This window comes from Chiloscyllium plagiosum, unplaced genomic scaffold, assembly GCF_037043375.1.
Source record: "Chiloscyllium plagiosum isolate Xiang-an unplaced genomic scaffold, Cpla_swu_hap1 HiC_scaffold_12, whole genome shotgun sequence".
Lineage (NCBI taxonomy): Eukaryota > Metazoa > Chordata > Chondrichthyes > Orectolobiformes > Hemiscylliidae > Chiloscyllium > Chiloscyllium plagiosum.
The window spans coordinates 18,382,965-18,399,886 of record NW_028270150.1 but is presented as its reverse complement, the minus strand read 5'-3'; the positions used below and the strand labels follow the sequence as shown (position 1 = coordinate 18,399,886).

The window sequence follows — 16,922 nt, the reverse complement described above, 5'->3', positions numbered from 1 at the left end:
CTTGCATTGAAATAGATGCAGTTTAATTTATCAGTCCCATCTTGTTATCTGCTTTGTCCCTGCCTGTGCTGACTGTTTTACTCGCTTCTGTTCTCAACTGTACCAGTCTCAGATTGATCTCCCCTCAATATCTCCCTGGGTGACAACTCCCCATCACCACCCCCCCCACCCCCACCCCACCTTAACTAGTTTAAATCCAGCCGTGCAGTTCTAGCAAATCTCCCTGCCTGTATATTAGTCCCTTCCAATATAGTTGCAATCTGTCCTTCTTGTACAGGTCACTTCTACCCCAAAAGAGATTCAAATGATCCAAAAATATGAATCCTTCTCTCATACACCAGCTCTTCACCCATACATTCACATCTGCTCTATCCTCCTATTCCTGCCCTCACTAGCTCGTAGAACCGGGAGTAATCCAGATATTACTACTCTCGAGGATCTCCTTTTTAAATTTCTGCCTAACTCTCTGTAATCTCCCTTCAGAATCTCATCCTTTTTCCTTCCTATATCGTTGTTTCCAATGTGTACAATGACCTCCTGCTGGCCCTTCTCCCCTTTGAGAGCATTCTGCACCCTCTCTGAGACATCTTTGGTCCTAGCACCAGGGAAGCAACACACCGTTCTGATTTTTCACTACTGGCCGCAGAAACGCCTCGGACTAAAGAATCCTCTAACACAATCAATCTCTTGGAACCCCTCATTGCACTAGCGCCAGTCTCAATACCAGAAACTTGACTGTTTGTGCTACATTCCCCTGAGAATCCATCACCCCCTACATTTTCCAGCACAGCATACTTGTTTGAAATGGGGACAGCTACAGAAGACTCCTGTACTAACTGCCTACCTCTCTTACCTTTCCTGGAGTTAACCCATCTATGTGACTGTATCTGGGACTTTTCCCCCTTCCTATAACTGCCATCCATCACATCCCCTTGCTCTTGTAAATTCCTCATTGCCTCTAACTATCTCTCCAACCGATCCATTCAATCCAATAGGATTCGCAACCAACGGCATTTATTGCAGATATAATCCTCAGCAACCCATAAACTCTCCCTAAACTCCCATATCCGACAAGAAGAGCATATCACTCTATTAAAGGCCATTTTTGCTCATTCACAATCTACAGATCCAGAAAATAGCACCACCTTATTCCCCTACAAAACACTGCTCCAGGTTAAATTAATACTTATGGCTTATATTTTTAAGTTTAATAAAGAGACATAGCTCAATAAAACATATAATCAAGAAAGAACCCCCTCTACGCACTACTGTAGACTTACTCTAAGGCCACGCTTAAATATTTACTTCTGTTTCTGTGCAGTGACCTCTCCCAAACAGGTTCCTCCAAGATCAGTTGTGAATTTTACTGTTTGTTAATTTTCCCAGACGCACTTCAATGTCCAGCGATACATGAATTCAAACAGCAAAGGCAGTAACTGTGCAGGTTCACTGCTCTGTCAGTTTCTTTCTCTCTCTCTCTCTCTCTCTCTCTCTCTCTCCTGCACTGATCTCAACATGTGCCTCCTTTGTCTGTTCCTCTCCCTTTTAAAACTGCTATTGTTTTGACTTTTTTTTCTCCAAAGTTCCAAATCAATGCAACAGCATATAAAACAGTAATTGCTGCTCCTGGAATTCGGGGAAATCACCTCCAGCATCTAAAATACCTTTAAAAAGGAGCAGTTGTTACAGCCAGAAATTTTTCCTGTCCTCTATCTTGAATTACCCAGAATCCTCATTAAAGTGATGGATTTTATGCTCTAGATAAAGGTAAGGAGGAGCATGTGAAACAGGAGACAATGTCAGGGAAAGGCTAAAGGACGAGGGAGATTAGAGACAGTAAGTCATATTGGATATGAAATATTAACTCTGTTTCTCTACCTCCTGGAAGGATATTGGCAGAGATGCATCAGCATATCACCACCTGTAATTCCCCTACAGGGAACACACCAAGCTTCCTTCACTGTCTCTTGGTCAAAATCCTGGAACTCCCTCTTAAGCAGCACAGTGAGAGTGTCCCTACACCAAATCTCCATGAACTCCCACCTTCTCAAGGGCATTTAGGGTCAGGTATTAAAAGCTGCTGTTGCCAGCAATTCTAATATTCCTTGATCAAATAATAAAAAGGTTAACACTTTCCTTCCTTCCTGGACTTTGGTTAGATTTATGACAATACGAATCAAGAATGTGGTGCTGGGAAAGCACAGCAGGTCAGGCAGCATCCGAGGAGCAGGAAAATTAATTTTTCGGGCATAAGCCCTTCATCATTCTCCTGCTCCTCGGATACTGCCTGACCTGTTTTGCTTTTCCAGCATCACACTCTCGACTCTGACCTCCAGCATCTGCAGTCCTCACTCACTCACTTCCTCCTTTATGACAATATGACAAGTTCATTGTCACTTTTACTGACAACAGTTTCATTTCCAGATTGTTTTAACTAAATTCAAATTCTCAAATGCAGTGGTGGAATGTGAATGTAAGGCTTCTACTGGTGCAAATTTGTTGAGAAATTTTCTGGATTTGATCCTACTTGACACATAATTCATCAATAAAATATCAATCCAAACTTTTTATACACTGTAATACCTGTTCTTGGCTGTTTATCTGATGGGTGTCAGTGTATACTCAATGTCTGTGGTGATTCAGGATTTACTACCTGGTGATCTACTACCATCTTGTGGACAGTTAATGCAATACTTATAAAAAAAATTGAAAGAACTGCATTTACTGTAAATCAGGATTTTCTTCTGAGGAGAATTTGAGTAGATTGGAGTTGTACTTGTTGGAATATAGAATAATCAGAGCTGATCTTATTGAAACATGTAAGATTCTAAGGTGCTTGATATGGTAGATGCTGAAAGATTGTTTTCTCTTGTGGGAGAGTCAAGGACCAGTGGGCACCGTCTCAGAGTAAGAGTAAACCTGCACCCTGTTCCCTGGCCAACATCTCTTGTCTCTGGCTCACTGCAGTGCTCCAGCAAAGCTCAATGTAGGTTGGAAGATTAACATCTAATTTTCCATGTGGGGATCCTGCAGCCATCTGGACTCAATATTGAGTTCAATAGTTTTGGTGCCTGAACTCTGCCATATCTCAGCCCCTGCCACATACACCAGGCCTTATTATCACAGCCTGGCATTAGACACTACCTATTGTTAGCCAGCAACTGTCTCCATTAACAGCTATTCGCCCTCCTTTATTTGTTCAAGTCTTCTCTCTCTTTGGGCTCTCTCCCTACCTACCATTTACTCCTTATCCACTCCCACCCTGTCTTCTGCATATAAACCAACATTTTCCTAGCTACCATCAGTTCTGAGGAAGGGCCAACTGACCCAAAATGTTTCTCTTTCAGTTTCTCTTCAGAGATATGCCAGACCTGCTGAGCTTTGCCAGCAACTTCTGTTTTTGTTTGTGAATGCTAATATAGACTTTCATTTGATCTCTTTAACTGCAGGTATATTTATTTATTTAGCAAATGCAAATCTCCAGAACCAAGTGATTTCTGCCACATCCGCTGAGTTTATTGTGATGAGTCTGCCGTTTAGTCTGTAAAGGGGACACAATTATTTCTGTCTCTCCACAAGTGCATAAAGAGTTTGTACTGAGACTACAGTTGACTGTGCAGGGCCCCCTGGCTGGTCTTATACTTGTTTAGTAAGGACCATTCTTGTTTTTTTTAGATTAGATTAGGTTCCCTACAGTGTGAAAACAGGCCCTTCGGCCCAACAAGTCCACACCGACCCTCCGAGGAGTAACCCACTCAAACCCATTTCCCTCTGACTAATGCACCAAACACTACAGGCAATTTAGAATGGCCAATTCACCTAACGGGCACATCTTTGGACTGTGGAAGGAAACCCCCGCAGACACGGGAAGAATGTGCAAACTCCACACAGACAGTCACCCAAGGGTGGAATTAAACCTGGGTCCCTGGTGCTGTGAGGCAGCAGTGCTAACCACTAAGTGTTCAAAACCTGCCTTTCAATACATGAGGTTTGCTCCAATGACTTTCTGTGCGACTTTCTGTGTTTCCCATTCTTTAATCCAAAGGACACCTGCTGATGGATTTTGCTCAGGAATTTTGCTCCATAAGGAGCACTGAGATGGAAGGCAAATGGAATGTGGTACATGGACATACCAGAGTGGATTAAAAACTAAATTGTATTAGAGGGTTGATGTTATTATTACTATATTATAACACTATAAATGTCATTACATTTAATAATGGACACCTGAAAGCTAGTTACAAGTTGGATGCCCAGAACAGATTGCAAATCTGGAATCTAATTGATAGGTTCAGGTGGTTTAATATAGAATAATGGACAGCCTGGAATCTAATGAGGCGTTCAGGCTATTTGTATATAAGTAACAATCAAATGTGAATGAGCTACAGGCTGTAATCAAATTCCAGGTTTTTTAAAATTCAATAAATGCACAAGTTGATTTTAAATAAAATTAAATGTTTTAGAGTTACATTACATTCTAAGAACTTGTCAAAAAGCGTGGCGCTGGAAAAGCATAGACGATCAGGCAGCATCCGAGGAGAGTCAACGTTTCGAGCATAAACTGGACTCTGATCTCCAGCATCTGCAGTCCTCACTTTCTCCTAGATTAGAGTGGTGCTGGAAAAGCACAGCAGGTCAGGCAGCATCTGAGGAGCAGGAAAATTGACGTTTCGGGCAAAAGCCCTTCATCAGGAATAGACTTTCTCCTAGTTGATTCTAAGAACTTTTGCACACTAGAAGCGTCAAACAGGATTCCCCAACTTAACCATAATGTTACTGTGGAGTCACTGTGGTTCACCGCAGAAGACAAGCACCAGGTAATTTATAGGATCTATTGGAAGGGTTGGGGCTGAGGAGCTGGTGGAGAGCAGATGGATTCACTCCCATCATACAGTAGTCCTGCATGTGCAAAAATGCTCGATTGCCGCCATCTGGTGGTAAATTGATCACATTGAACGTGGTTCAAAACATTCACAAAGAATTTTTCGTGTCTTTCAACAGCGTCCAAAGAGTTGCACACCTGACTAGTCATGCAGAAAGAAAAGCTTTTGGCTTAGTTTTGAGCGTACCAAGGGGATGGATGCCAGCACTGCCCTTTAATTGAACAGTTTTCAATCTGAAAGTCTGTCTGTCGGCTGGAGAGAATGGACTTTTGCATAATGAAGCCACCTTCTTCAAACTGAGTAAAGGAGACCGCCATCAAACTCTTTCACTGTTACCCCTTTCCCATACCAACTCGTCCTGCTGTCTTTGAGGTAAGATTAGGAATTCGGGAAAATAAATGTTCTCAGTAATCTTCAACAAACAAAATGCCACATAGATAAACGAAATACAATTATTCATTATAAGCATTAAGAAAATGTCCAAGTGGTCTGAAGTCTGTAAACTAAGCATCCTCAGATTGTGCTTATTTCAGTCTCCAGCTCACATCTCTGTACTAGGTCAATATAGACACTAAGTGCGAACTCTGGCTCTCAGATGATAGGTAAAAGATCTTGCCAGATTTAACCTGTTTGCTTACATTGGAATCGTCAAATGCTTTGGGTTTCTACTGACTTATAACCGTTCATCTAAAACACCTTAAGTTAACTAAAACCAAAAACAAAATGACACGGGTTGATGACAGGACGGGTTGGGATCCATATGTGGTTTAAACGCGCCATCTGCTGGGATGATTTGGATGTGTCGGTGTTGGACTGGGGTGTACAAACTTAAAAATCACACAACACCAGGTTATAGTCCAACAGGTTTAATTGGAAGCACTTGCTTTCGGAGCACTGCTCCTTCATCAGGTGGGGTAAAGAAAGAACTGCTGGAAATCTGAAACGGAAACAAAAATTGCTGGAGAAACTTAGCATCTGTGCAGAGAGAAATAGAGTTAATTAGACTCGAAATGTCGATCCTGCTTTCTTCCCACACATGCTGTGGTTTCATTGTTTCATTTTTAACTGGGGAGTAGAAAATAACATAAAAATGTGTTTAACTCTGTCTCCATCATAAATCTACATTGTGGATAAAACACGTTGAATAGGTGGAGAGGTTCACTTGGAAGGATTTTAAACTTGGTCGCATTTGTTGAAAAAAGATTACTTATGCTGTTCCTTCAGTTGCTTTATTGTGAGGATTCCCTGGGGAGGGAATCACTGAACAAACGTGTAACTTTGTTTTAATTTCAACCTTTCGTTGTCATTACTGAGCAGCGCCCACACAAATCGCCTTCCAAAGTGGCGAGCTGTGGCCAGAGGCGTGAGGTTTGACTGGGCGGGCCGTGCACGAGCAGGGAAACACACACAGCTAGTGAAAGAACACCAAGCTGTGAAATAATCCCTTACCTTAAACTTGACTGGAAAGGGCAGGCGCTGATTTGGAGAATCGCATGAAGCGCTCACATATCAGTAAATACGGTACCAGGAGACCGCTCAGCCAAGAAGTGCTCTTACGTTACACCCTCCCCACTCCTGCCCCCGTTTTAATCGATACTTAATTAACGCCTTGATTTTATTTTAATTATAAAGGGTTAATCCACTTCTATTAACATACAGAAACAGAATTAGGAAAGCGAGAGCTAATCAGTCCTCAAAAAAATACAAAGAAGAAGTGATGGTTTGTGTTCAGATATTTAATTATTTTTTTGTTGGGGAAGCAGAGATAAATTCATTCCGGCGGTTCAGATAGTGAAGGCGTGGGCGAATCTACTGTTAAGGCGGAGAGGAGAGGAGATGCTGGTTTCATTGTGAATATCGCTGACAAACTGGGAAGTGCAGTCAGCGTTCAGAAACCTAATTGCGGGACGTGATATAAAAGGGGAAAAAAACTTTCAGGCAATGTCAACTGAAGAGTATCTTCTTTTCCCTTTATTTCAGTGACGATATTTCATAAGTTGTATTTACCATCTTCCTCAAACGAAAGATTGTGTTTCAAACAAAACGACATTTTCTTAATTAATGAAACTTTAAAATGATTCTGCGTTTCCTCGTCTAACTTATCCGTGGCGTTCCCCTGAAAAGGTTAGTCGCTCTGGATCCACCCAAAAGCTCAACTGAACTTGTCTTTTATTGAAAAAAAAAGTTTCATGAAGAACTTCCTTTATAATTCAGGGGGAACATTACTTTTAAACGGTAATGTTGGTTTGGAGAGGAGGCAGGGAGTTAAGGAAGGCATCAGAGAGTTTGAAAGGGGATAATTTTGAAACAAAGGTTGTATTATTTCTGAACGTGACGGAAGTAGATAAGAAAATGAATCTCGTTGAGTTTACCCAGAATTTTACTCCGGGAGTGACTGCATTGGAAGGGAGCTAAGCTGTTTGAATGAATGGGGACGCTGTAGGAGCAAAAAAAGGAGGGATTTAATGTGAATGTGACATTGTAGCTGGGGTAGTTTTGTGTTTCCAGAGAAGGGGGCTACCTGGAAACAAAAAAAAAGCAGGTGCAAACGAAAGGTTGAAAATGGCTTGTTCATTGAAGGTTTCCCGGTGAAACCGGAGCTCTTTTGCCGACTGCCCTTGTGGAGAGAGCAGGCTGGGCGCCAGATTGAACTCATCCAAGTTTGCACTTACGCACCGAGCTGGGATAGGCTGTCGACGCTGATCAAGGGAAAAGGAAGGGGCCGGCTAAGGGGCAGCTGGAGGCTGAGGAGGGCTGCTGCGGGCTTATAAAAGGAGCACTGAGCGAGCGAGTCCAGCACAAACCAGAGAGGCATCCACCAGATTTATGGGGAGCAACAAAACTGAATAATTCTGCTGCAACTTAATAAGAGAGAGACTTTCTCGCTGCAAAAGAGTGGAACTGTGATCCCTCCAACTGTTTTAGAAAGCGATTTCAGATTCAAAATTGAGAAGTTGCATTGATTTATTTTTTCCAATTTGGGATTTTTATTTTACTTTTTTTTTGCTTTGCAATTTGGCTGGCAGTTTTTTTTTGGAGTGCGCTCTCTCTCTCTCAGCGTGTCCGGAAGATGTTTGCGGTGCTCGGACTGGTTTGGCTGTGGTTATGCGGTGGGATGGGGCCCGGGCAGGTTCTGGCCGGGACCTCGGAGGAGATTGTCACTTACCCAGTGCGGCTGGACCAGGAGGGCCTGGAGCTAGGAGCCGGGGCCAGTCAGGAGCCTGAGCCGGGGCAAAGGATCTTCTACCGGCTCCACGCCTTCGGGCAGCGGTTCGACTTGGAGCTGGAGCCCGATCACAGTTTCCTGGCGCCGGTTGTCACCTTGCAGCGGCTCGGGGGTCCTGAGCCTGGTCAAACCCCGGAGGAGGAGGAGGAGGCAGAGCCCGACCTTCGCCGCTGCTTCTACGCCGGCACCGTCAACTCCCTGCCCGGCTCCCTGGCGGCGGTCAGCCTCTGCCATGGCATCCAAGGCGCTTTCGTGGTCGACGGAGCCCAGTATCACATCTATCCCGTGAATGGGACACAGCCAGGGGACATGCAGCCTCACTTCATCCGCAGGACAAGTCTGAGCTCCTCAGACCGACCTGGCGGCACCAAGTGCGGGGTAAGCAGCAGCCTGTCTTCACTGGCTACACTGCTACTGTAGATAACATTCCCCCACCCCCTTCACTCCCTGTTCCCTGCCCCAAAAACTCCTCTTTCTCATATGCCGCTTCTCTGTGCATCTTGACTTTTTTTTCCGAATCTATACCCTTTTTAATGCTGCCTGACCTGCTGTGCGTTTCCGCACCACTCTAATCTTGACCGTTTTTAATGTTCAATCTGTAAAGCAAATGTTTGAAAAGCACTCGATCTGCTCACCAGATCACTTTTTAGTCCTGAATTACCGAGCCTGCAGATAAAAACCAGCCACCGAGCAGAGTGCAATTCTGGCTGCTGTCTCATGAAGTGGCATCTCCTGCTATAAGCTTGCTATCTCTGTTACAGAGGGAAACTTGAGAGTTTTATTTTATTTTCAATGAATGTCTAATTTCATTTTTTTTTAAAATATCAACTAGGTAAGTGATCAAGAGGAGCCCCAGACAGCGAAGAGCACTGATACCCAACAGTCTGGATCCGAGGCCACTCCACCAGAACCCACTGGACACCAAAGAGCCAAGAGGTTTGTCTCCTCGCCTCGCTATGTAGAGACCTTGCTGGTGGCAGACAATTCTATGGCAGAGTTCCATGGCAGTGGGCTCAGGCACTATCTCCTCACTTTAATGTCAGTGGCTGCCAAATTGTACAAGCATCCGAGTATTAAAAACTCCATCAGCTTGGTGGTGGTGAAGATCCTGGTTATCTATGAGAAGGAGAAAGGACCTGACGTGTCTTTTAATGCAGCTCTAACCTTGAGGAACTTCTGTACTTGGCAGAGGCAGCACAACCCAGTCAGTGACCGTAATCCAGAACACTACGACACTGCTATACTCTTCACCAGAACGGTAAGCCAAGGCTCCTGTCCAAACATGTCTATTAGTATGCATGTCAAATATGTTTAATGTGCATGCAGAGGGCCTTTCACAAAGCATCTTTTGAGAATTACGTAGGCTTTTTGAAAAAAAATTATTCTTGGTAAAGAAGGATGCCAGCTTTTAGAGTTGACCTTTATTTCCCTGAAGATTTTGCTAAATGCTGCCCTTGTTTATCCTTATTAAGGATCTGTGTGGAGCCCAGACTTGTGATACACTGGGGATGGCTGATGTTGGGACAATTTGTGATCCCAGGCGAAGCTGCTCAGTCATTGAGGATGATGGTCTGCAAGCTGCCTTCACTGCAGCTCACGAGTTGGGTAAGTACCTCACCCTCCAATGGTAAATGTTTGTTGTATTAATTTTACTTGCTGAAGATGGAGTTCCAGCTGCTGTTTGTGTTAGTTTTGTAATTCTGGCTTAGTTTATTGCATAGATTAGTTCATATAATTTCTGGAGACATCGGAGAAAGATGCATTGAGCATTTTTTAAAAAATCAAATCAGTTGTATTAAATATTATTTGCGTAACAGTACAAAATGTCTAACTTTGAAAAACTACTTGCCATAAATTTGATTTAGGAGAAATTAGGACATCTTCATGAATTAATAACATTCTACACAATATTAGGGATGGGGCACAGTACATTACAACATTGTCTGAGGTACATCTGAAGTTAATATAAGTGGGTGGGACTTGCAAAGTATGGAAGGGTCATTCAGCAGGACTTAAAGTAACTGAAATATTTGCATAATCTGAGACTTGATTGATTTTCTTTTACTCTTTCCAGGCCATGTGTTTAACATGCTCCATGATGATACATGGCAATGTCTTAATACCATTCCTAAAACTGGGAATTCCCACATGATGGCGTCAACACTCTCCAACTTGGATAGGAACCAGCCTTGGTCTGCCTGCAGTGCTTACAGGATCACTTCCTTCCTGGACAATGGGCATGGTAAGAACCACACCCCTGCCCAAAAGTAAACTTTATGTTTCTGGAATTTTTTTTTAGTATGTAACTTTGGCAACTGAATTGATTAAAAATATAACAACTATTGTGGATAATGTATCTAATAAATACACTATAATTGTAATTAGTTTTACTAATAAGCTACAAATTGTAATGTGGAATAACCATTACTAGTATAACATTTTTAACTCTTTGTATAGAATCCGTGTAGTGTAGAAACAGGCCCTTCGGCCCAACAAGTCCACACCAACTATCTGAAGATTAACCCACCCAGACCCATTCCCCTACCCTATTGTCATAAATTTACCCCTGACTAATGCACCTAACCTATAATCCTTGAATACTATGGACAATTTAGCATGGCCAATCCACCTAACCTGCACATCTTTGGATTGTGAGAGGAAACCGGACCACCCAGAGGAAACCCACACAGACACGGGGAGAATGTGCAAACTCCAGTCACCCAAGGCTGGAAACAAACCCAAGTCCCTGGTGCTGTGAGACAGCAGTGCTAACCACTGTGCCGCCCTTTTATAGTTAAAGTGATTTGATGATATATTAAAAAATAATATTTTTCAACTTCTCATTGAGTTTTTCACATTTTATTGTGAATTTCCTTTGAAAGGTCTTCAAAGTGGGCGGCACGGTGGCACAGTGGTTAGCACTGCTGCCTCACAGCGCCAGAGACCCGGGTTCAATTCCCGACTCAGGCGATTGACTGTGTGGAGTTTGCCCATTCTCCCCGTGTCTGCGTGGGCTTCCTCCGGGTGCTCCGGTTTCCTCCCACAGTCCAAAGATGTGCAGGTCAGGTGAATTGGCCATGCTAAATTGCCCGTAGTGTTAGGTAAAGGGGTAAATGTAGTGGAATGGGTGGGTTGCGCTTCGGCAGGCCGGTGTGGATTTGTTGGGCCGAAGGGCCTGTTTCCACACTGTCATCTAATCTAATCTAAAAAAAAATCTTGCGTTGTGCTGAAATATTTGCGATAAAGCTAAAATTCAGTCAACATCTCTGCTTTCAGGAGAATGTCTGTTGGACAAACCACAGCAGCCTCTACAGCTTCCTGGTGAATTGCCAGGGAGCACCTATGATGCAGATCGCCAGTGTCAGTTCACCTTTGGGGAAGAGTCCAGGCTTTGTCCTGATGCAGGCAACACATGTTCCTTGCTGTGGTGCACTGGAATGTCTGGTGGGATGCTCATCTGCCAAACCAAGCACTTCCCATGGGCTGATGGTACTAGCTGTGGGCAAGGAAAATGGTGCATGGAAGGAAAGTGTGTTAACCAGACAAGCATGATGGAATATAGTGTAAGCATTTACACAAACATATTTTGCTTTGGTTCCTCCTAGGTTCATACTTTATCCTGATTGTGTGTTTCATTTACTACTCTAGTTAATTAGTAACTGTCTTCTGTGACATTGCCTGCTAAAATATCCTGGTTATGAAGTGTCACAGAGGCTCAGCAAATATCATCCATATTAAGATTTGGGTTTAAATATAGTCCAGACTGTATGAAAGCTCACCCTCAACATCCTAGCTATCACTTGCATTTGTGCTCCCTAACAACAAATGGAATTGGGTTATCTTTGATCTGATCAGTTTTAAAAGGCTGATGATTTCTCAAGCAATGCATTCCAAATGAACACCATTCGGGCAAGGGAAAAGACAAATTAAGAAGGGGAAATAAAGAATGGGAGAAACAAAATTACAGTGTTGGGTTGGAGAGAAACATTGTCTAATTAACTTTTTGTTTGTTGTGTTGTTCATCTTTCTTTAAATTAGTTATCCTTTTTTCCTAACAGACTGCAGTTCATGGGAACTGGGGCCCATGGGGACCCTGGGGTGAGTGCTCAAGGACATGCGGTGGAGGTGTACAGTACTCATTTAGGCACTGCAATAATCCAGTTCCACAGAACGGTGGGAAATACTGTGAAGGAAAGAGGGTCCAATACAAATCATGCAACACCATGGACTGCCCCTTTAACAATGGTAAGATTTGTACAATACATTTAACATAGTCAACAATAATGGCCAAGAGGGAATCATTTATTTTCCAAAAACATTGGCATTTGGGGTTTGAGAAGCCAAATATCCCTTTCCAGATTCTTTGTTTTGACTGAGCAAATAATAATGTTTTTGATCTTCAGTTTGATGGTTTCTGTTGCAGGTAAAACATTCCGTGAAGAGCAATGTGAGATGCACAATGACTTCTCAAAGTCTGCCGCCTTTGGAGGAATGCGCACATTTGAATGGGTCCCAAAATATGCTGGAGTCTCTCCTAAAGATCGATGCAAACTTATTTGCCGATCAAAAGGCACAGGCAACTATTTTGTGCTCCAACCCAAGGTATGTTTTCCAATTTTTTTTTAACCATTCCCTTCAGTATTTCCCTAGTTAATATGAAGAAAGGAACCAAGAGGTCTGCTGAGATCTTGGTTCAAGCTCCAGTGTGTATAAGGATTAGCAAAAGTCATGTCTCTATTACAAGAGTCAAGCTGTCGATAGAGTTCAGAAAATCTTTTAAGAGTCATAAATATCACAGTCACACCTGCCAGGAGCTTTATACCTGCCAGTTGCAAATTTTGATCCTTTATTCCAAGTGAGCATGAGGGCAAACACCCCACACGTGAACTGTTAGTTTAGTAACCATAGCAGAACTAAAAACAGCCTATCCCTTTTATATTTTAAAAAAAACAGTAATTTGATGCATTGTCAACACTCTCAACATGTCATGAAATCTACTTTACTAAAAAAAAAGCAAGAAAAAGAAAAATACAGTCAATCTCCAGAGAATTTATCCAAATTATTCTAATCTAGGTTGCAAGGCCAGTTCCTGTTTAGTGCTCCAATACTCTGGTGTTTTTTCCTTTAACCACTGGGATATTACTCTCCATTAATAATAATAAGTATTAATGTTTTCTTCACAGGTTGTTGATGGCACACCATGTAGTCCAGACTCCACGTCTGTATGTATTCAAGGACAATGTGTCAAGGCTGGTTGTGACAGAGTCATCGGTTCCAACAAGAAGTTTGACAAGTGCGGTGTGTGTAAAGGCAAAGGCTTAACATGCAAGAAGATTGCTGGCTCATTTGACCGTTCAAAGTAAGTAGGAACTCCTTGCTTATGCTGCTAATATTGTTTAAATGTAAAACATCCACCCAAGTGTATAAAAGCACCAAGTCCTCATGTTCAGACGTTTTTGAATTGATTTTCATAAACAAATTGAATGCCAGTTTTCACGCATTTATAATTGGTGTCCTTTTATAATTTCAGAAATTTATTTCACGTATGATCATTCTTAGTGTCCAGCATTAAACCGTTGTACTGAAGGTTCAGTGACTCTAGCTGGATAACACTAAGAAATGTTTTGAAATTATCTGCTGAATTTATGTTGGACTGCTTTAGGAATAACTGGTATTTCAGATAGTAGAACACAAGGCCCATATAGTTAGCTTTAAGTCTAGATTTTGTTTGATACTCAAGACTACCTCAGCTACCCAATTCTGGACGAAACCCATGGTGGCTAGAAACTGGGGAAGTAAGTTTGGTGAATGAATCATTATGAAAATCTGCTCGATGTCATAAATCATGGCTTATTTTGACTGAAAGTGACACGTGTATCACTAAAAAAGGGAAAGGAGAAACAAATTAGTCAAACAATTGTTGCTGACCATCATTCAGGTGATGTGCATGTGTGGGTATTATATTGGTCAAAACTGAAGCTAGAGATGATTCTGTGATGAGCTTGTCAATAGTCAAAGAATGACGAAAGGATTATTGTCACCTGTGAAAATGGATGCCATACAATTTACCTTTTCTGAAAAGGAAGGCAGAAAAAGAGAAAATTTAGTGTTTTGTTGACAGACATTAAGAAGAATGGGAATATTGTTGTCTGAAGTTCTTGCTTCAGTTGACATAAAATTGCAAGCCAACAAATTAATTTGATCTTTTTCTCTTTCAATCTGTTTCTGTAGACCTGGCTACCAAGAGGTTGTAACCATTCCAGCTGGGGCAACGAATATTGACATAAAACAGCGCAGTCTGCGTGGTGCAAGACATGATGGCAACTATCTGGCATTGAAAAAAGTTGATGGTACATACCTCCTCAATGGGGAATACACTTTATCCACGGTGGAACAGGACATTTCATATCAAGGCGCAATCTTGAGATACACTGGCTCTTCTGTGTCATTAGAAAGAATTCGTAGCTATGGTGCCCTCAAGGAACCTCTGATTGTTGAGGTACTGTCCGTGGGAGATTCTTTGCGGCCAAGAATCAAATTTACATTCTTCGCGAAGAAAGATTTGCAGCATCAGCCAACTAAACCCAACTCGAAAAAGGAGTCTTTTAATGCCATAAAGGAAACAGTAACCTCTGAGTGGGTTATTGGCGAATGGGGAGAGTGCTCCAAGTCATGTGGTCGAGGGTGGCAACACAGAGCAGTAGAATGTATGGACATCTATGGGAGACCAGCCACTGATTGTGTGAAAGAACTGAAGCCTGATGACCTTCAACTGTGTGCTGATATCCCCTGCCCACGGTGGTTGTTAGGAGAATGGTCAGCCTGCTCTAAGACATGTGGGAAAGGCTTTAAGAAAAGGTCATTGAAATGTGTCATGCGTGATGGCCAGGTGCTACCACAGGAGAGCTGCAACATTTCAAAAAAACCAAAACATCTGATTGGCCTTTGCACCATCCAAGCTTGTAGCTAAGGAATCAACAAACATGAAAGACAATTCAAATCTTTTTTTTAATTCATCCTAAATGCACTGAAAATAAGGGTTTCCCAATCCATTTGTCATGTGAAACATGATAATCGTTTGACCCATTTTCCCTTTGACAATGAATGTTTGCATTAGTCATAACCAATAAGTAGATGGACAATGTTTTGGGGAGGAGGACTGGGGCTAATCTGAGAATGCAATGCTAGCATTGTTTATCTCTCAAGTTAGTAGTTGTCTTAGTTATTAGCGATGGATTTTTAAAACCATGAACTCTCACTGTTGACAGTGAAATCAGGTCTTCCTCATTCTTTGATAACCATGTTAGTCCCAAATTCATGAGTGCCGCTGGCGAACTTACATGACCACATTTTGTTACAAATGAAAGAACACAGGACTCTTTCTGTTTTTCCTGCAACAATATATTCTCTCATTCTCTTAGAGAACACAATCCCTGGAAATTGCAAGAATGTTTTGTTTTAGATAGTTTCTAGAATGTTCTGCTAGTTCACAGGTGGTTCGGATACTTGTACCACTAGCTGTTATAATTAGTGTTCCCTTTGCAGAATAATATCTATCATTGCCATTGGTACGAAGAATAAGTATCAGTTAATTGTTGTTTCACAATTTGGAGGCTAACAATCCCAGTTTTGCCGGTTTTAGTTGATTATCCCCTTCACCCTGTGACCCATGTCTCTCAAATCAAGATGATCTTGCAGTCTCAAGCTTTTGGAATGTGGAGGGCAAATAAATGCTGGCCAGCCAACAATGTCCATGTCCCACAGATGAATATAATAAAAAATTAGAAATACTGTGGTCCACACCTGCCAATCTCTGTGGCTATGAACAAGACTCCCATTTTGTTTTGCAAGGTCAAGTTCAGTTTATTTTGCATATGCTAACTTTTAAAAAAACTGTACAAATTTCTGCCTTAAGTCGTTGCATGGAATGATGGTAATTACCTGGCATTAGATATAATACTGAAAAACCAAAGGTGGGAACAGAACCTTGGAATGAGAGCTGTGTTAGATGTTTGCAACTAGCAACCCATCAAGACTTCACATTTGCCCTTACATTCTAGGCTTCAGTGGGGTATTTGGAAAATCATCCAGAATTAACACAAATGATCATTTAGATAATGATTTTTTGCTGCAACTGCTATTTGTGGGGACAGGATTAGGCTTGATGAGATGCCCCCACAGCCAGATGCATATAAGATGTGTGAACCTAGGCAAAGAGTAAAGGATGGTCACAGAACAAAGTAATGGAAAACTGTCCCCCAAGAAGAGCCAGTACTTTGGAAAGCGGGGTAAAATTTAGTTTGGGATCTGTAGGTGTGAGAAGGGATTTTCTTGTTATATTATCCTGGCTTCAAGGTACTGTCAAGTAATATCCTAAGGTCCTGATATACAGGTTGATACTAGTCATAGTTTCACCTGCTGACCAATTCAGTCCCCACCTACCTCAGTGATGAAGGGCAAGATTTATCTTATTTAAGAAATAAAACAAAACAGCTTAAACTATGTTATACACAAGCTGCTATTAATACAAAGCTACAGATTTGAAATCCGCAATTACATGAGGAATGTAAATATTAAACCAACACCAAGGCCAATATGGTGTACTTTATAAGTAAGAGTATTAAATCCCTTCTGTGAAGGATCAGCATTTTGTACAGATTTCAAATAAACTTATTTATTTTTGTAAAGCTTTGTATAATATAATCTTTAAGTTATCGCTTTTTTAAAAAGGAACAAAGAACATTTAACAAGACTAGACTATTTATACAGTATAATGTGTCACTAGGAGATAATAAAAATGGTTGAATTCTCAA

General features: G+C 41.8%; 1 protein-coding gene across 1 annotated transcript; it reads left to right on the top strand.

Moving 5' to 3' along the window:
* Window positions 1-7,687: 7,687 nt before the first annotated feature.
* On the top strand, window positions 7,688-16,922 carry adamts1 (ADAM metallopeptidase with thrombospondin type 1 motif, 1). Its single transcript, XM_043701393.2, has 9 exons — window positions 7,688-8,487; window positions 8,942-9,367; window positions 9,582-9,714; window positions 10,184-10,351; window positions 11,386-11,672; window positions 12,168-12,354; window positions 12,533-12,711; window positions 13,293-13,468; window positions 14,341-16,922. The coding sequence occupies exons 1-9, from the start codon at window positions 7,954-7,956 to the stop codon at window positions 15,077-15,079; spliced, it is 2,829 nt and encodes a 942-aa protein (XP_043557328.2). The 5' UTR covers window positions 7,688-7,953; the 3' UTR covers window positions 15,080-16,922.